General features: G+C 41.9%; 2 protein-coding genes across 9 annotated transcripts in view; one reads left to right on the top strand and one right to left on the bottom strand.

Annotated features, from left to right (window-relative positions):
* Positions 1–20,726, bottom strand: part of ARHGEF11 (Rho guanine nucleotide exchange factor 11) — a 115,337-nt gene that overhangs the window by 94,523 nt on the left and 88 nt on the right. For 5 of the 6 annotated variants that reach the window (XM_045861678.1, XM_045861684.1, XM_045861679.1 and 2 more), the window contains exon 1: positions 18,723–20,200. The exons of the other annotated variant lie outside the window; for it this stretch is intronic. In XM_045861678.1, coding sequence (XP_045717634.1) covers positions 18,723–18,754 — 32 coding nt within the window. In that variant the 5' untranslated portion in view covers positions 18,755–20,200. Of the gene's footprint in view, positions 1–18,722; positions 20,201–20,726 lie in introns of those variants that run through there. 6 annotated transcript variants of the gene reach the window in all.
* The window catches only part of LOC123833464 (translation initiation factor IF-2-like), a 30,057-nt gene continuing 29,158 nt past the window's right edge, over positions 19,828–20,726 (top strand). For 2 of the 3 annotated variants that reach the window (XM_045861686.1, XM_045861687.1), the window contains exon 1: positions 19,828–20,481. In XM_045861686.1, coding sequence (XP_045717642.1) covers positions 19,828–20,481 — 654 coding nt within the window. The remainder of the gene's footprint in view (positions 20,482–20,726) is intronic. The other variant, XM_045861688.1, reaches the window with a different exon arrangement.

Below are 20,726 nucleotides of genomic sequence, written 5' to 3'. Positions count from 1 at the left end.
TTAAATTTGACAATCTAAGGGAAAATGTCCCTCACTAAACAGTCAGACATTGTTTTGTCAGTCAGTGCATGTTTTAAATATTCTCATGGCACACTAGTTGAAAATCACTGCAATAAAAGAAATTAACACCATATTAGATGAAGCAAAGGATCATCTTTGGAAGACTAGGTAGAGGAAAACACCCAAACAGAACAACAAAATTAGAAAAAAGAATAAAAAATAATAAGGATACTATAAGAGAACTTTGGGGCAACATCAAGTATATGACATCAAACATAAGATTCGCATCATGAGGGTGCTAGAAAGAGAAGAGAGAGAGCAAGGGATTGAAAACATTTCTGAAGAAATAATGACTGGAGTGGCTCAGTTGGTTGGAGTGCTGTCCTGTACACCAAAAGGTTGTAGGTTCAATCCCCAGTTAGGGCACATGACTAAATTGTGGGTTTGATCCCTGGTTGAAGCATGTAGGGAAGGCAACTGATTGATGTTTTTCTGTCACATCGATGACTCTATCTCTGTCTCTTTCTCTCAAATAAACTTATCCTTCCTTGAGAATAAAAAAAAGAAAATGAAAAAAAAAATGATTGAAAACTTCCCTAACCTGGTAAATACACATACAAGTTCAGGAAGTGCAGAGTCCCAAACAAGATGAACCCAAAGAGGCCCACAACAAGACCATCATAATTAAAATGTCAAAGGTTAAAGACAGAATCTTAAAAGCAACAAGAGAAAAGCAGTTAGTTACCTACAAGAGGACCCCCATAAGACTGTTAACTGATTTCTAAACAGAAATTTTGAAGGCTAGAAGGGATTGGCAAGAAATATTCAAAGTGATGAAAAGCAAGGACCTACAATTAAGATTATATTACCCAGCAAGGCAATCATTTAGAATTGAAGGAGAGATAAAGAGCTTTCCATACAAGAAAAAGCTAAAGGAATTCATCAGCACCAAACCGGTATTATATGAAATGTTTAATCTTTAAGAAAAAAGATTAAAAATATGAGTAAGAAAATACTAGAAAAAAATTCTGAGACAGGTAAACATGTAACAAAAAAGTTAAACAGCAAAAGCACAAGGATCAAGTGTAATTACAACAGTGAATTAAGGGATACACAAACAAAAGAAAAAATAACAACAAAAAAAACAAACATGAAGGGGGTGAGTAAAAATCGCAGTAATTTTAGAAGGTGTTCAAACTTAAGCAACCATCAACTTAAAATGTATTGCTATAAACACAGCTTGGTATATATGAAGCACATTGTAACCACAAACTACAAACCTGTAAGAGATACACAAGAAATAAAGAAATCCACATACAACACCACATACATTAACATACAAGAGAAGAGAGCAAGAGAAAAAGAGAGGAACAGAGAATTAACAAAAAACAATCAGAAAACAATAAAATGGCACTAACTACTTATCTATCAATAATTACTTTAAAAGTAAATGTATTAACTGCTCCTATCAAAACCGAATGATAAAGACAAGGTACATATATACAATGGAGCATTATTCAGCCATTAAAAGAATGAAATCTTATCATCTGTGACAATGTGGATGGACCTAGAGGAAATTATATTAAGTGACATAAGTCAGACAAAGAAAGACAAGCATCATGATTTCACTTCTATGTGTAATCCAAAAAACAATATAAACAAAAGAGAAACAAACTGGTAGAAACAGGAAATAAACTAATGTTTGCCAGATGGGAGGGAGTCTGCTAGGCTGGGTGAGAAAGGTGAAGGGATCAAGTACAAATTGGGCCCTGGTTGGTGCAGCTCAGTGGGTTGAGTGTTGGCCTGCAAACAAATGGTTCAATTCCCAAGCAGGGCACATGCCTAGGTCCCTGATAGGGGGTATGTGAGAGGCAACCACACGTTGATGTTTCCCTGTCTTTCCTCCTCCCCTCTCTAAAAATAAAAATAAAGTAAAATCTTTAAACAAAACAAACAAAAAGAAATACAAGTTGGCAGTTACAAAATAATCATGGGGAATGTAAAGTACAGCTTAGGGAATATAGTTAATAATATTGTAATAACTACATGGTGTCAGGTGGGTACAAGACTTATTGGTGGACCACTCTGTAAGTTATACAAATATCTAACCACTATGCTGTTCATCTGAAACTAATAATGAATGTTGAATATAATTCAAAAATTCAAAAAATAAAACCCCCTTGTACATGCTAAAGCAGTGAATTTTATGGTATGTGAATTGCATCTTAATAAACCTCTTAACTAGAAATTTGTATCCACTGATTTAGTACACCTTCACTGAACATACACTACACAGTCCCTCCCAGGCACTACGGAGCACGCAAAGATCAGGCCTCTGAGTAGCCTAAGGGTGCCACACTAACTGCTCTGTGGAAGAGTGCTGAGTCACTTCTGAGATTTTATGTTTCCCAACCTCACTGAACTTTTCTGGTCCCAGAGTGTGTGTAATTCTTTCCCCATCATTAACCAACGAGGAAGCAAAATAAAAGGGAAGTTACCATCTTCTTGGATATGAATGCAAACCTCAGGTCCAAAAGGGGCCAGGGACAAGGAAATCTTATTGGGAAGAGATTAAAAACTCAACAGACTTGGTTTCTGATTTATGGATCTCTTTTCCTAGAGGGCACCTTCCACGTCTGTCCAGCAAACCTGATCACTGGCTCCCTTACAAGATTTATACATTTTTACCACTAAGCTTTGCTAGAGGTACATGAAAATGGAAACAGCACTAGGCTAGGGCTCAGTAGGCACAGTTGTTTTTGTTTTTGTTTTTTTTAAATCCCAACTCCATTCCTTACTAGTTTACAGACTTTAGGCAAATCACTAAAGCCTCCCTGAGTTTGTTTCCCCATTTATAATATGGGAATTTTATAATTTCTATAAATACTTGCCTGGACTACTTTAGTAAGATAATGGACAAAAACACTTTATAAACTATATATTGTGCTACAGAAACAGAAAGGTGTACCATCATATGGCACTTATATCTCAGTCCTAAAATTTCCATCCTTCTCTCCCCATCAACTTAAAAAAATAACTTCTCCCATTTGTTTCCAGCTTCCAGAGGCAGGTGCGTATCTTGGGCTGTGGTTTTGTCTTCCATTGTCAGAGCCAGCAGGGTAGCATCTAACCTCCTCCATGACCTCTGCTTCCATTCTCATCTTCTCTGACTGTGACCCTCCTGCTTCCTTTTTAATAAGGACCCCAGTGATGTCACTGTCCACCTGGGTTATCTAGGACCACCTCTTATCTCAACATCTTTAATCACATCTGCAAAGTCAGATTCACAAGTTCTGGGGAAAAAAACATGGACTTCTTGGGGCCATTACTCTGTTGACTGCATCTTTCCAGACTGAAGAATTCCAGCCGTGATTTGGGAGGGTCCCTGAGAAACAGGATGGCGAGTAGTTCATCATATGCCTGTGCCTAAACGAGCTGAGTTCTGCCTCAGAATTCGTGCTCTTGGACAGCTGTGGGGTTTGTTCTAATTATCCACAGAAACTCAATCGTGGGTAATGTTTCTCAGGGTGGAGTGTAAATCCATTTTTTAATGAAATCTTTGGCACTTGCTTTGCTGTAAAACAACAGAGAAGATGGCTCTGCACTTCCGAAACTCAGAACAGGCACTGAATGTCTGACGTGGTCCCCATTTTTGTAAAGCATTTGTGTCCACAGGAAACATATTTAGAGTCCTGCACAGCAATGTTCACGACACCAGTGGGGGTGACGGCACTGCTGACAACACTTGGTTTTCCTTTTTTCTTTCTTTCTTTTTTAAGATTTTATTTTTATTTTTAGGGAGGGAAAGGGAGGGAGAAAGAGAGAAATATCAATGTGTGGTTGCCTCTCACACACCCCCAAATGGGGACCTGGCCCACAACCCAGGCATGTGCCCTAACTGGGAAATGAACTGGCAACATTTTGGTTTGTAGGCTGGTGCTCAATTACTTGGCCACACCAGCCAGGGCTCCACATTTTTCTTTAGGACTATATTTTATAACAAGCATGTCTTGTTTTTATAGATACAATGAAATCATTATTTTAAAGGAAAAACCCTGATTTTCCCCTTGACTCTCTTTTCTTTAATCCTGTCACATATCCCCTCTTGTCTCTCCCACAGCAGTTATGCACACATATTTTACTAAATTCATTTATGCTTTTGATTATAACTAATAGTTATGATCTATGAGTAGTTGTATACACTTACTTGTCTTCCTTAAATGGAATGTAAGTTTTATCTGTCCCCAGTGTCTAGAACACAGCTTAACATTTACTATGTATTTAGTAAGTATGTTGAATGAATAAAAAAATTCCCATACCCCAGACCAGCAAATGGAAGGCAGGATCTTAACAAGGGAGTGAGCTCTTCTCCCATGCCTTGCTCAGTCCCTTCTTGATCTTCCAGGCCTCAAGTTCAAACACCTGAGCTAAAGCAGAGGTAGAGCTATTAGCGCTAGGCTAGGTACAGCTAAAAGAACTAGGATTTCTTCTGGGTTTCTAATTACTTAATTAAACCATCCTAAGGCCTAAAAGTGGGGTTTAGGAAACCCTCTGACCTTGTTCTACACCTACCATTATCCACTGATCCACATCTATACCTCAGACTCCAGGGACCGCTGGTTGGGAGAACTTATGAAGTTTTCCAGAAATTATGAGAAACAAACCACTGATTCACAGGTTAAAAAGAAAAGCATGAGAAAAGGAGAGACTAAGGTTAGGGCACTCTTGGAAACCTTAGTAGTGTGGTCCCTGAACCGCATTTCGAGAGAAATGACAAAGACCCTGGAACCGCATGGGATCCCTATTCCTATCCTGTGAGCAGGGAAGCTAGTGGTGGTGGTGTGGGCTGCTACTCTGCAGACCTGTGATCTAGAGACGTAAGCTTTTTTGATACAGGAACCACTTTTCAAGAATTCTACTAACATTCTAAAAGAAATCAATGACATGAAATATTCAGAACCTGGGGACAGTTTGGGGAACGACATTAGGAAATTTGTTCTCAATCCAAAACTAAATTACTGAAACTATATATATTTGATTTTGATGTCTGCTATAAAATTTGACATTTAAGATTTTTTTCAAATATATTTTATTGATTATGCCATTAGTTTATTCCCCCCCTTTATTCTCCTCTACCCTATATACCCCCTCCCCCACTTTAGTTTATGTCCTTGAGTCATAAATATAATTTCTTGGGCTTCCACTTTTCCTATACTATTCTTAGCCTCCCCCTATTTTCTACCTACCATTTATGTTACTTATTCTTTGTACCTTTCCCCCCTCCCCCTCCCCCACTGATAACCCTCCATGTGATCTCCATTTCTGTGATTCTGTTCCTGTTCTAGTTGTTTGCTTTTGTTTTTGTTTTAGGTGTGGTTAATAACTGTGAATTTACTGTCACTTTATTGTTCATATTTTTTATCTTCTTTTTCTTAGATAAGTCCCTTTAACATTTCATATAATAATGGCTTGGTGATGATGAACTCCTTTAACTTGACCTTATCTGAGAAGCACTTTATCTGCCCTTCCATTCTAAATGAAAGCTTTGCTGGATAGAGCAATCTTGGATGTAGGTCCTTGCCTTTCATGACTTGGAATACTTCTTTCCAGCCCCTTCTTGCCTTCAAGGTCTCTTTTGAGAAATCAACTGACAATCTGATGGGAACTCTATAGGTAATAGTCTCCGTTTCTCTTGCTGCTTCTAAGATTTCCTCCTTATTTTTAATCTTGAATAACTTAATTATGACGTGCCTTGGCATGTTCCTCCTGAGGTCCAACTTCTTTGGGACTCTCTGGGGTTTCTGGACTTCCTGGAAGTCTATTTCCTTTGCCAGAATGGGGAAGTTCTCCTTTATTATTTGTTCAAATAAGTTTTCTACTTGTTGCTCTTCCTCTTCTCCTTCTGGCACCCCTATAATTCAGATGTTGGAACGTTTAAAGATGTCCTGGAGGTTCCTAAGTCTCTCATTTTTTTGAATTCTTGTTCCTTCATTCTTTTCTCGTTGGATATTTCTTTCTTCCTTTTGGTCCACTCCATTGATTTGAGTCCTAGTTTCCTTCCCATCACTATTGGTTCTCTGTACATTTTCTTTATTTCACTTAGCATAGCCTTCATTTTTTCATCTAATTTGGGACCAAATTCAACCAATTCTGTGAGTATCCTGATTACCAGTGTTTTGAACTATGTATCTGATAGGTTGGCTATCTCTTCATCACCTAGTTGTATTTTTTCTGGAGCTTTGATCTGTTCTTTCCTTTGGACCATTTTTTTTTCTTGTTGCGCCTGCTACGTAGTTTGGGGTGGAACCTCGGGTGTTCACCAGGGCAGGGTATTCCACAAGGCTTCTTCGCGATGCTGTATGAGGGGGAGGGGTATGAGAGGGAACAATGGTGCTTGCTCTGCTCTCTCTGGATTTCAATCGCTTCCCCCACTACCCACAAGCAAAGTGGGCCCTTCTGGTGCTGATTCTCAGTGGGTGGGTTTGTGTACATTCTAGGACCCTGTGGGTCTCTCCAATGGACTCTCCTGTGAGGCTGGGAGTCTTTCCCACTGCCCCAACTCCCACAGGTGTTTTCAATGAGTGGTTTGAGGCTTTATTTCCTTGCGCTGGAGCTCTGGCCTGTGTGATCTGCCTCATTTTCCAACCGATCCTCCCAGTTTATCTGCATGTGAATGTGGGACCACTGGCTCCACTAGCTGCTGCCTTGCTAGCCAGCCACCACGTTGTGAGCCCAGGTCCTCCAGCCATCCCCTTGCCGCGAGTCCTCTCCACCTGCTTGCGCGTCTCTGCCTCTCCTACTGGTCTGGATGAATGTTTTTTTCTTTAACTCCCTGGTTGTGGGACTTCCAGAGAGTTCAATTTTCTGTCACTTCTGGTTGTTTTTTGTTTCTAAATTGTTGTTGTCCTTCTTTTGGTTGTAAGAAGAGGCACAGTGCCTACGCCTCTATCTTGGCCGGCCGGAAGTCTGACATTTAAGATTATTTTCTGACCTCTTTTTTTTGGCTTCAGTTTACTTTTGCAATTACAAAAAATCCTGTAAACCCACCCATCCTTGAAGATCTCTAGCTGACAGGATTTATTTGCACCTATGTCAGTGATAGACAGAAAAGGGCTAAACAACGCTTCATAGATGAAGGGCCCAGAAATTCTGCTTTAGTTAGCTTACCTATTTCAATTCAATTTATTTAACCAGTATTCACTGAATGTCTACTCTATGGCAGGCACTAGGTTAGGTGTCAAGGTTATAGAGTGACCAGCCTTTGCCCCGAAGGTGTTCAAATCTACTGAAGAAATTCACAACAAAGAGTGGAACCACTAGTGGAAAAGTTTTGGAATAGACAGTTTACAACAAAAGTTCTGTAATGAGAAGGTAAAATGAGCTCATAAAGAGCACAGATGTGGTAAGGCTCTTTAAGTATGGATTACCTGGGACACTGTCAAAATACAAATTCTCAGGCCCCAAACACAATTCAAATTTAGTCAGAAATCTTGAGGGTGGGGCCCAACAATTTGTATTTTAACAAACTCTCCAGATGATTGCATGTGTCCAGAGGACTGAAACCTCTGACTACAGGCAACCTCTTCCTACCTTAAAAAAAAAAAACTCAAAGTACTGATGACATGGACCAGGAGCTACATTTTCTTCTCCTCTTCTTTCTGACCAAACTCCATAAAAGAATTGACTAGACTGTCTCTCACCATTTTCTCACCTCCTCATTTCAACCCACTGCAAACTGGCTTCTGCTCCCTCTTCACCCTGCTCCCCTCCACTCCTGCCTAGAGGCCATGAAATCCGTCTAGTTACTAAATCCAGACATTTTTCTATCCTTCCTATCCTTCCCCTCTTGGGAGCATCTGACACTGCTGATCTTCCCACCCTTCATTTCTGAGATTCCACATGCCCTGGCTCTTTCTGCTTCTCCCCCACTCCCTTATAGTCTTTTCTATGGGATCCTCTTCCTTTGCCTCACATTCAAATATAACGCCTCTCAGGGCTCTGTCCAAGCCTCTCTTCTCATCTTCCACACGGTCCTTGGACAGTCTCATGCTTCCATTATTCTGTCTAGATGGTGATAATCCACAAATGTGATTCTTTGTCCCAGAACACTTTCCTATCTCCATACCTATATATGCAGCTAGCTACCCGAACATCTTCCCTCAGATCTCTCACAGGCACTTCAAACTCACCATGTCCAAAAGTTTGCTGACCTACCTCGTTCCCTCAATCATACTCTTCCTTTTGAGTTCCTTTTTTTCATTGAGTAGTACCATCTAGTAGCCCAGGCCAAAAATAAGGGTGTCATCCTTGACCTACATTCTCCTCACAACCCTCTCCTTTCACATAACATAACCAACAACTCATCTCTAACCCTTCATTTTTCACCATCTACAATGTCACTTCCCTAGTAAGAGGCTACCTTGGCTTTATGCCCAGATGACCTCAGTGGTCTCCTAATACATCTTCCCTCTCTCTGTTCTTTCCCTCTTTTAAGCTAACCATCTACACTAGAGACAGGGCAATCTTGTTTTCTTAAAAGCATATCTGATCATGTCAACTCCTACTTAAAGTCTTGCAATGGTCCTATACTGCCCTCAAGATAAAGTCCAAACTCTAACATGGAGGATTACATGGTCCAAAGGCCCCTGCTCCTACCTTGTCTCCAGTTTCATTTAATTAATTGTTCTATGATCTTGCCATGGATCACTGCTACTTTTAATTCCCCCCACACTGTGCCCTTTCTTGCCTTTAGTCTTCTGAATGTGCTGTTCCCTCTGCTTGCTCTTGCTTGTACTTCCCCCCTCTCAAGCATGGCTCTCATTTTAGGCCTCAACTAGAAGGTCTTCTCGCCCAGGAAACTTTTAACATCTTGCTCACAAGCTTCAACTGACTTCACAGAAGAGAGTTCAGGATGTGATCACACAACCCCTGCTTACTTTGTCTCTCTGCACAAAACTACACTCTCCTTGAGGGCAGGGAATGCAACTTACTCCCATGGAATCCAGTGCCCTAAGGCGCACCACGCAAGTAAGGATCTGTTAAATGGACTAACCTTCTTATTTGGTGGGTAGTATGAATATCCCTAAACCTCAGACCCTGTTCCTGTGAAGACATGAAAACCCTAGTCGTTTTTTGCCCCTCTCGCTAGGGCTCTGAGGAGAAAAGGATATGCGGTTCTAGCCTCATACAAGGTCCCATTCACAAAGCTATTTACTACACTCTCTCCAGCACCTCCCCGCAGAACAACAGTGGCCTTTCTCTGCAGTAGCAGTCTCTTAGAGGGAAGCTTCTGAAGACTGAGCTCTGGGAAATAAATGGGGCCAGCCTGGGGCAGGCAGGACAATAGCAGGGTGGGCCCTGTGCCCCTCAGACTCCTGTAGGGAAAAGCAGCCCAGAAAGCAGGCTGCCAATGGGGAAATCCCCCAGCTCTGAGAAGCTGAAGAGAAGCAATCACAACAAGGCTGCTCTGTCTCTAGAAGAAATACCAAGTGCCTAGAGACCTAGCACCCAGGAAAACAAAAGGAATCCTTGATCTCAGTTCCTAGCAGCAATGTTTAGATTGCTTTATTGCAATCCCTTGGCTAGGCATGGAGGGAATTGGAAATATCAAGAATGAGCAAGACTTCAAGTCAGGAAACAGTCCATAGAGACATAACTCATATAAAGAGAACTAAACAAGGTACTAGAAGGTAATCCAGAAAAATGAAGAGACATCACTTCTGAACCCTGAATAATAAGATACGACATAATAACCAACATAAAACATAGAAAAAAACAGAAGAGCACCAACATTTATTTATAACAGTTTACCACATGCTGGCTATTCTATTAGAACTTTTACATAAATTATTTTATACAGTCCTGGTTGGTGTGGCTCAGTGGACTGAGTGTCAGCCTGCAAATCAAAGAGTTGCTGGTTCAATGTCAGGGCACACACCTGGGTTGAGGGCCAGGTCCCCAGTAAGGGGCGTGAGAGAGGCAACCATACATTGATGTTTCTCCCCCTCCCTTCCCCTCTCTCTAAAAATAAACAAACAAATAAATCAAATCCTTAAAAAATTATTTTATACAAATAAAAGAGCTGAATCACTATATGTATATAACAAAGGAATGTTGAATAAAATACATAGTTTGATATTAATCAGAAAAGGTTTCCCTGAAGGAAATAAGACTAAAAGAGTTATGGGGAGGAAGAGAACACTCATGTAAAGATGTGAAAAGAGTGATGTGGGGCCAGGAATCAGGCTAGTCTAACTGAAGTCGGGTGGCAGGTGCAGTGATCAGGAAGAAGTCATGAATCCCAAACCAGGAAGATTGTATTGGGAAGGAAGGACAGTGAAGGTTTCTAGCAAAGAATTACTTTAGGAGGAGATCTTATGAACGTGACTTTTAACTACTGTCCTGTGTTTGTTCAGTATGTTTCCAGAACCATGCCTCTTAGTCCTTAGTTTAGAATCAGCACAGGACTGAGCACCCAAACACAGCTCTTCTACTGGTAGATGAGGAAAGCTCAGGTCAATCTGGAGTCCTCGCCAAACTAAAAGACTAAACAACATTCACTGTATGTCCGGCAGTATAGAATTCACAGAATGCTTTTACACAGATCATCCTGATCACACAGTTAGTGGCTGAGCTGGGGCTCACAGGAAGATCTCACTCAACATCCAATACTTTTTACAATTATGCCACTAGGGGCCCTGGAGAGACAGCTCAGCTGGTTAGAGCATCATCTCAATATGCCAAGGTTGTGGGTTTGATCCCTGGTCAGGGCACATACAAACATGTACCAATGAATGCATAAATAAGTGGATTAACAAATCAATGTTTCTCTTTCTCTCTCTAAAATCAATTAAAAAAATTATGCCACTAGAGTGGTTTGCAGAAATATCCCTTCAACCCTGGAGTTTGATCTCTATGTGAAACTGGGGAATGATTCATTAATCAGAATCCATAAATATATGCTAATCATTTCAAATCATGACTCAAAACCCTAAGGGATCTCCCAGAACTCACTCCCATTCTCTCACTCCCCTTAAAAGACTGCACTGAAGAACTCCAATAAAACTATTTGGTACAATGCAGATTGGTGCAGCCACTGGGGAAAGCAGTATAGAGTTAACTCAAAAATTAAAAATGGAACTGCCTAGTGACCTAGAGATTCCACTTCTAGGAATGTATCTGAAGAAACCCAAAACACTAATTTGAAAGAATATATGTACCCCTATATCATTGCAGCATTATGTACAATAGCTAAGATTTGGAAGTAGTGCAAGGGTCCATCAGTAGATGAGTAGATATACTAGCTAGGGTACATTTACACAGTGGAATACTACTCAGCTGTAAAAAGGAAGAAAATTTTACTCTTTGCAACAGCATGGATGGACCCAGAGAACATTATGCTAAATGATATAAGTCATCCAGAGAAAGACAAGTACCATATGATCTCACTCACATGTGTAATCTAATGAACAAACTGAACTAATAGGCAGAATTAGAGACAGACTCATAGATAAGAGAGCAGGACATGGACAATAGTGTGGTGACCGCAGGGTGGGAGTAGATGGAGGTGGAAGAAGGTGTGGGGGGAATAGATGGTAATGGAAAAAATACAATAAAATAATAACAAAAATAAAAACTATTTGGTAGAAATGGCTTAACCTAAGGGTCTTAGCAAATTAATTACCATTTGATACGCCGCATTCAGTGAATTGCTGGGTACCATGGGAGAAAAGTAACTTTTTAATGATGGTTTTATTCTCTCCAGCAATAGTACTACCCTTCTCATCAGTCAGTCTCAGCAACTTGGGAATCAAATTTGAGTCATCTTTAACACACCCCGCTGATTTTCTTTCCAAACTGCCTTACAAATCCTGCCCCTTTTCTTTTTCCCACATTATCTTTTTGCTGAGAATGCTGCAAAACTCCCCTCTGGCCCTCTTGGGCCAAGCTCTCTTTGCATCTACATATTAATAACAGAATTCTCTCTTAAACATGATTTTTTATCACTATATATTACATAAGCCTCACTGGCTCCCTTTTTCCTGCCAAATCCATTTATCCTCTCCCATACCTTGACAACATAATTTCTCTATGCTCCACAAAGACCAATAATCTTACCATCCTGAGACTACTCCATGCCCGGTTCTACCCCAGAACCTTTGCTTACGTTGTTCCTCTTGTCTGAAATGCCTTCCTTTCTTTCATCCACCTAAATAATTTCTAACTACTTCTCCCCAGCCAATTCTCATGAGTACCAACTTTCTACTCTAAATATACCTTTTTGGTAGACATCAAGATTCGGCAATTATGTACCATCTGCTTATTGTTTTGTGTTGTTAATAACATTTCCCAACAAGAATGTAAGCTCTACATTCTTGCAAATTATCTCCCAGAACACCAAGAACTGAGCTGAGCATGGAGCTCTTTAATAAATATTTGCAGTCCAACCAATTGATTGTAAGTGCCACAGACCATAGGTCATCTCTTGGAAGGTTGCTAGGTTGGTTTAGTTCCCTCTGGGATTTGATGCCAGGCCATGACTGGGAAGACCACAGATTTTATCACACCAGTTTCCAGTAGCTTAAAATACTGGAGGAGAAAAGTGCTACAAATCAAGACTCTGAAATCACTTCACTGTAACTTTCCAAAGCCCCCACTTCCTACTAAGACATGAATTTCTTAGTTTGCTGTTCTTCAGAATGAGGGGGAAAATCTTGAAGTAGTCAATACAGATGATAGCCCCCCTAAAAAATGAAGATGATAGAGGGATATTAGTGACTTTAGGGCCTATACTGAAATCAGAATAAAAAGACAAAAAATAGACTTAAGTTACAGCAAAGGAAAGTTTGGTATCCAAAAGAATTTAAAACTATTGAACTCACAGAATCACCTTCCACAAAACATCACTGAAAATGACCCTCAACTCTTTCAAATAGCTCAAGAGATACTCTATTTGAAATCAGGAGGAAAGGGCACGGTGATCCCCTAAGACGTCAGCAATTTTCCCTCAAATCTGCAATTGTTTTGGAACCTCAAATCTGGGTGTTCCTCTAGACCTTGAAAACAAAACACCTTCCAAATCCTACTCCAATTCTGTTAGGGGCTATAGATTACCCAGCCTCTCCCCACACTTCCACATCACTGTACTTCCACTTTCCCCTCCCATTTCATCAGACAACTCTGTACCCTGGCCTTTCAAACATTCATTTCACTGGTTTTCAGGAAGACCAGATAAGGACTGCTGGGAATAAAAGTCCAGGGTCACTGCAAGAAAGGACACATGACCTTAAGTTTCCACAGGCTCAAAGAATCTAATAGCTAGAAGGAATCAAATCTTAGAGGCTGGCTAGCCTAATCCACTCATCTAGTAAGTCAGATGCCAGTTTCTTCCCTCAGAACTCCAAATCTCCTTTCACAGGAGATCTAACATGACCTTTAATAAAGTAATGGTACTCTTTTCTTTTTCGATCAGAAGCTGCAACTTCTTTAGTCTTGCTCACCCCTGTGGGGCAAAAGAGTGACCCTGGATGCCACTACCAAGTCTATACTTGAGCTTTTCCCCAATACAGAGATTGAGGAAGGAAGAACATGCAGTTCATGGAGAAAAGGGTTTTCAAATAATATGATAAATCTTGGAATTAAATTTTAAAAATAACAAACCAGTAAAATGGAGTTTTAAAGGCAGTGTCATTATGAAGATGTGAAGCAGACTCAGTCAATGTTGATTAAAATAATTCCTCTTATGTTTTATGGAATTATACAGTTAACAAAGCTCCTTCACATATATCAGTCAGAATCCCAGACCTTCAAAGCAATATGGACACTACCCAAAAGTTTCCAAACTCTATTCCATGGAGGTTATGAGTTTTCAGAACATCTTTGTCATTATACTAATTTGGGGATTAGCTATGTGCTCTTCACAGAAGGTTTTTTTTTTTTAAATTTCTGATGAATTCTGTCATTTAACTTTTTGCATTTTTTTGTCTATACCAAATGGGAAGACAGAGACTCTGATAGTACTTAGACCATTACAAAAAAACTAAATAAATTTGTTAATCAAAGGGTGCTCTTTCAGAAATGCTTTTAAGTATCTGAGGTTAAGCAAAGCCAGCTCCTGCTCAAGATGGTGCTTAATTGCTAAGGGCTCATCTGCAAATCCCCGACATCTCTCATTTCATGCCCAGCTAGGAGTAGAGCACAGTTTACAGAAGGCTCAGAATTTCAGGGGACTTACTGCTTGCAGCTCTGGATACCCATCACTGTTCTGGAAGGCCAAACTTTTTAAACTAGGAGAAACGCAGCTGAATTTCTGGTGATTTCTTGATTCTAGGGCTCAATAAGAACCTGAAGCTGAGATGGGAAGCATTCCAGGAACCACTCCCCACCCCCTTCTCAGATAAGCCATCTCCTCAGCCTCAGCTACAAACCTTCCCCTCAGCCTGAGGCTCCTTCCTAGGACAGGCCTACCTACCATTCTCCTCCCTTTTCTACCTCCTCCTCCTCCCTCCTCTACAAACCTAGTATGAGATTTGCCTCTTCTAGGAAAAAAAAAGTCTACAGATTGGGGAAAGGTTACATTCAATCTCAGATCCCTGATAAGGAACAGTTGCTGGGTCTGGATTTATTGAATTAGGAAAAGTAATATGCTTCTAAAACAAGAAATGTCCAGAGATCCCAAAACAAATCCTTTATATCTCCACCTAAGGGGGGTCAAGGTAGCTGAAGCCTCCATCAAAATTCCTGGAAAGGACGTCCAATACCCTTCTCTTCCCATATTCTTCTAGTATTATCACCCAAACCTTACCATTGGAAAAACATCCCTTCTTTCTAACCTCATGCACTTCTGCAACAAAAAACTCTGGTCACACTCTGGTTAAATTCTTCAAAATAATGGAAAGATCTTTCAGTTACTCTTAAAATGTTTTGAGCAACTTCAGAAAGTAGTGCATGAAGCTAAATCAAATCCATGTGTTTACCATCTAAAATTTATATACATTTTTACAGTTTAGAAAACAATTTGAAATATATTATCCTGTTTGATTTGCTCCTTTCAACAGCTCCTTGAGAGAGATGCAATAAATGTTATAATCCTCCAATGACACACCATGTGAAAATGTTTGTGGAAATGTTTGTGAAAATGTTTATAAGCATTTCATATAAATGAGCTATTACTTTATATCTGAGGAAACTAGAGGAGGCATATGACTTGCCCAAGGTAACACAGTTAAGGGGAATGCCAGGGCTCAAATCGAGAACTCTTGGCTTAAATCCAGTACTTCTGTTTTGGTCCTCACATGAGCTATCTCTGCACAGCCAAAAGCTGTTTTATGGATGAAAATTTTAATCCACTGGGCCATCTCAAAACATTTGCCATAAAGAATAAGGCAAACAAATATAGATGACTTAGCAAAACTCATTACCATTCCCGTAAAAATAATTCAGTATCATTATCTCTGCTTGCAATATCAAACACATTTTTAGAAACTCTAAAGAATATATATTAATGGGCAATAAGGAACATGGACAGCTATATACTTTAGTAACCCACTTTTTCAGTAACAACTGATTAACACTAAAAGATAAAGATTAGTCCCAAACTAACGTTGGTACTTCATGTTTCTTTGAACTCAGTAATCACCCGCAAGAGGGGGTTAAAGACTGCCAAATAGACATTCCGATGCTCTCTTTATCTCTCCACAGACATCATCTCCATTATGTTGCCAACCTCCTAGAAAATACACACATCACCTGGACAGCCTTCTCTGATTGACCTTACTTTAACTACATTTGAAATTAATACATAATTGTTGAAAAATCTGAAATGGAAGAGTTTATCTTTGTTTATATGTTCATTCATTCTAACAATCATTTCTCAATATTTATTGAACACTTACCCAACACAAAGGGCTAAGCCAGGCACACAGGATACACCTGAGCAACCAAACAGTCTTTGCTTTAATGGAACTTATAGTAGCTTGTTGTTTTTAAGTGGTTTTCAGGAATCTTAGACCTTTCCTACTTCCCCAACTAGATCACATGCTCTATGTGAGCAAGAGGTGTAAACTTAATTTTCTAAATCACTCTTATAGTACCTTATACTAGGCTCTCTATACACAGCAAAATTGATAAACTAAAAGCGAATCCTTGATTCCACAAGCAGGGCATTTCCTTCCCCTCGATCTACCCCAGTATGATGTAAGACTGTGAATTATTTACTTATCTATTTGTCCAGTAAGAATAAGTCTTTATTTATTCACTTTATTTTCCCAGGGAAAGAGGGGAAGGAAAAGGATCAGCACGTGTGTTAAAAATGATAGCTAGCAATGAAGTACCCAGCACAGAAAAATCAACCATCAAATAAACAGTCCCCAATGATGGGGATCACGAGAGCCAAAAGAGGCTGTCTCTTACAGTTCAGAAATGAGGGGAAGGGATCGGGGAGAGAACAGACAGGTACACGCTTTCCTACAGATTGTGAACTATTTAAAATCCACAGGGTTTTGAACCTGACATGTCATAAAGTCCAAAAGAATGAGCCTACAGCGAAAGGGGTAAGATCCAAAACAAATGGAGATAACCTGAAGGGGGCCCGGGCCCTAGAAGTGATCCTCGAACAGGGAATGGAATCAGAGTAGAAGTGGGGAGCACTCTCACCTTGCAAAGCTGCATTATGCAACAGGAGAAAATGGGACTTTAACTACAGAAATTACAGATGTGAGCCCAGGACTGTTAAAAAGTACAAGGGAATGCTGAAGAATATCTTACCCTACTTTCAAGAAGAGAGTGAAACAGTGCTGGCCACATTCCACAGGGCCAGTATACAAACCTCTTTAGACAGAGTGGGACCATAAAAAGAACCATGGATTCAGATTTAGGAGGTCTGCGTTTGAGTGCAGTTTCAGCTCTAGTCAGGTAAGATGGTTCTGGGCAAACCAGGTACCCTCTCTGAGTCTCAATTATCTCTTCTGTAAAATGGGAATAATAACCTCTGATTTGTCTGCCTCACCGAAATATCATGAGGCTCAAATGAGGTATGTTCCTATGACAGCACTTAGGAAAATGCACTGTGCTTTACAAATCCTGAGAAGACAGTGAGGATATACAAACTCCCAGAGGAGCATCTCACATCAGTGCAGAAACCCTCACTGCATCCTTCTTGCAGCCCACCCCACACCTGGATTTCCATCTTCTCATATCTCTGAATTCAAAGAAACAGCCCACCATCCAAATCTCAAAAATGCAAGTGCACTAATTCCCAAACTCCAAGAGGATGAAAAGGATAGCAGGTAAATCATTTCAATCCCTTGCCTTTACATGCCTCAGTTCTCCCTTTACAAGAGTCAAACTATAGAGAAGCCAACAAAAAAGGTGAAGGATGGAGGTTAGAACGAGCCACATACACTTTCTGTTCTTTGTGACTGTCTGCGTCTTCCTCTGCCAAGTCAGGTCCCTCTGTCTGGGGACTGCTAAATAGGACTCTGAGGCAATAGGGGTTACTGTTTGAGGGAGACAGATTACATGCACCTTGGGACACACTCTATAGCTAAAAAGAAATTATTAGCATGCGTTATCAAAGATTAAATGGACATGAAGAAAGCAATTAATCCCTTGCAAATGGTCTTCTCTATCTTTGCAAAATATTTTTTCCAGGCCGAGGCCCACCATTTGCTTGCTCAGTCCTCCATCCTGTTAGGATGTTATGTGCAGTACACGCAAAACAATCAATCTTCTCTCAAGATTCTCAAGGAGAAAAGTTGGCGGGGAGGGGAAGGAGAAAAAAGGCAGATAGATACCTCAGAACGTTGTAAACTGTAGTGTTACCAGTAATGGGGTCGCTGGACAGACTCTGGGAGTGGAGGAGGGGCATCCTACGCTCGGACTCTAAGGGCCAATGCATCTGCCCATCAGGCCTAATGGCCCAAAACAACTCCTTCCGGTTCTAGGCACAGGGAAGGCCGACTTTGCAAAGTCAAGCTTTTTAAAAACACCTTCAAAGTTTAAATCAGCTGGTTGGCAGGTCTCAAGTTAAACCCTCATCTTGAAGAGGAAAAAAATCCTAATGTGACCTATTCATTTGGGGGCCATTATTAGCCAATGGTTAAAAAAAGAAATCTAGCCCTGTAGGGGTGCAAAGAGTGTTTCTGTCCCATCATTCAGGTCAAGAACATCCTTTTCATTCTAGAAACGGGACACACTCCATCATCAAACATTCCACACATCCAGCCAGGTGGAGGCCCAGGCTCCTGACAGGCCCTTTCCCCCAGCAGCTCCAACACCTAAAACCAGTCTCAATCCACCCTTGCAGACCCACATACCCTTCCCCAGGCTTCGCCCACTTCCTATTCTCTAGGCTGGCAAGTTAGGGACTCCAGCCTCTCCCCGTGGCAAAAGTCAAAGCCAAAGCCGACTTTGACTTTTGCCAGGCTAGAGCCTAAAGGCATTTGCCCCTCTCTCCAAGCTCCTGGCTTCACTGTCTATTGCTTGTATTAAAAACAAGAAAACAAAGCAAAACGAAACAAAAAAACTGAATCAGATGTTTTGAATATGAACACACACAAGGAAGATAAACACATGAGCTCAGACAGTCCCCAGAGACCACTGCATGCTCCTACCCCACCATTCCCACAGTCCACCCAGACCTTTCTTTTGTAACCTTTTATCAAAATGCAACCCCCTCCCTACCAGTCTTAAGTGTTGAAAAACCACATTATTGGCAAACCTACCTGTCTATATTCTGGGGTAACCTTACACTCATGGTTTCTCGATGTCTCCACGGTTTCAGAATCCTGTGGTACTGATGTCTTGATCAGGACTGAATCCTTGCAATTTTTAAGAAAGGTGAGAGGAGGGCCTCCCAACTTGAAAACTGAATCCTTTTTCCTCCAGCTCTCAGGACCCTAGTAACTGAAGCTCCATTCTACTTTACCAGTTAATATGGTCTGCTTTCTTAGTCCCCTTTCACCCTTCCACCTCTTAAAAAAAAAAAAAAAAAAGAAAAAGGCGAAAGAAAAATAAAAAACTATGACCTTAGAAACCAAAACCCAACCACAAATCTCTAAATGGTTAGTGCTATGGGTTAAAAAATGAAATACAGAGAGAATATGCTCTCAAAATATCAGTCTTACTGCAAAATAGAGATAAAAACCATCCTTTTAATCCAGTTTTCCCAGCTGTCCTGTTGGTAAAAGCACCTCAAGCTCCAAAGGCGGAAAAATTCTCTGGTCTTCACGGCTTACAATGACAACAGATACATTTGAGGGAAGAAAAAATTTACAAATAAATCCGAATTGGCACCTGGAAAAAAATCTTCCAGCTGATTTGCTGGACAGTAAAAAGAAAAAAATCAAACCAACAATAGCATGTAAACAAAAGCACTCCTTCCAAGTCCAGTATAACCCTGGGTACCAAAATTATGAATTTCCTTTAAAAACCAAAAAAAGCTTTTACATCAAAGGTTCTGAAATTCTTAAATGAGCCGATCGCACTAGAAAAAAAATTAAAAAACACCTGAAATGCAACGCTTTTCACCTTTAAAATGGTAGCAATGACCACAAAACAGAGAAAATCTCTGAAAATCTTCTCTCCTTTTTCTTTTCCTTTAAACTTACGTTTCTCTACCCACCCAGCCTGATTCTCAGACCCAGCCTAGGTTCGGCCTTTTTCTGAAAGACATTCCCTGAGTTAGTTCTGTTTTGCTTGTCCACATCCAGGCTCCGAAATTTTCTGTTGCCTCAGCCTCCATGAAACGGAGATTTCGCTTCCTCCCGTTCGCCCTTCGCTCCCACTCTCCCGGCCTGAACCACTGCTCCCTTATTATGAGGAGTTTGGATGATTATTGTGGATCTGAGTTGGGGTGGGATTTTCTTCCACACCAGCCTCCTGGAAAAATCCGATTGCCTGCTTCTCCCGGCCTCTCTAGTCCTCCTTTGCCTAGCCGCGCTGGACGGCCGGCAGCCTCGGCTCCGGCCCCGCTCGCCCCGCGCCGGACCTTCGCGCTCCGGCCTTGACGGCCGCGGGCTCCAGGCTGAAGCACAGGCCGGGAAGGCGGCAGGCGGCGGCCGGCGGGCACGGGGGGCGTCCGGCTCCTGGCGTCACGGCTGCGCTCGGCTCCTTCCGGGCCCCTTCCCCTTCAGCTCGCCACTCACCCCGGCGCAGGCCCGGCCGGCCACCCCCTCCCCTCCCTCCTTCTTCCCCGCGAGCCTTTCTCCTTCCCTCGCTCCGGTGGGGGCGGGGCCGCAGGCTCCTCCTCCTCCTCCTCCTCACCGCCAGGCCGCCGGCCTGAACCCTCGCCCGCGGCCGGACGGAGGACGGCGGGCTACCTCCTTCCCTTCATCAGGTCGCGCAGTCTTGGTGTTCGTGGGCCCGCCGGGCGGTAGGCCGGTACCTCTACAGGGCTCCCAACACTCTCTGCCCCACTGGGACCCCTCGCCGCCGCGCCTCGGCCCGCCCCCCGCGGCCCAGCGTCTTCGGCCCTGCCCCTCGGTGAGGCCTAGCTGGTCCCAGGCTCCACGAGATTCTCCGCTGGGCCCAGCCCGTCCGCCCCGCCCTGCCGGCGACCCCGGCCCCGACACTGCGCGGTAGCTTGCGCCGCCCCCGACCCCGTCACCACCCCTGCTGCCTTCTTGCCCTTCTGCTTTGGCTGCGTGTTCCCCATTTTACTGCCCTGTGCGCAAGATTCAACCTTCGTCCCCCCGCTCCCCCTCCCGCCTGCTTCCAGGCCCCCTCCC

The sequence above is a fragment of the Phyllostomus hastatus genome, unplaced genomic scaffold, assembly GCF_019186645.2.
Source record: "Phyllostomus hastatus isolate PE091 unplaced genomic scaffold, TTU_PhHast_1.1 phas_scaffold_216, whole genome shotgun sequence".
In the NCBI taxonomy this organism is placed as follows: Eukaryota; Metazoa; Chordata; class Mammalia; order Chiroptera; family Phyllostomidae; genus Phyllostomus; species Phyllostomus hastatus.
This window is presented reverse-complemented; position numbering and strand designations above follow the sequence as displayed.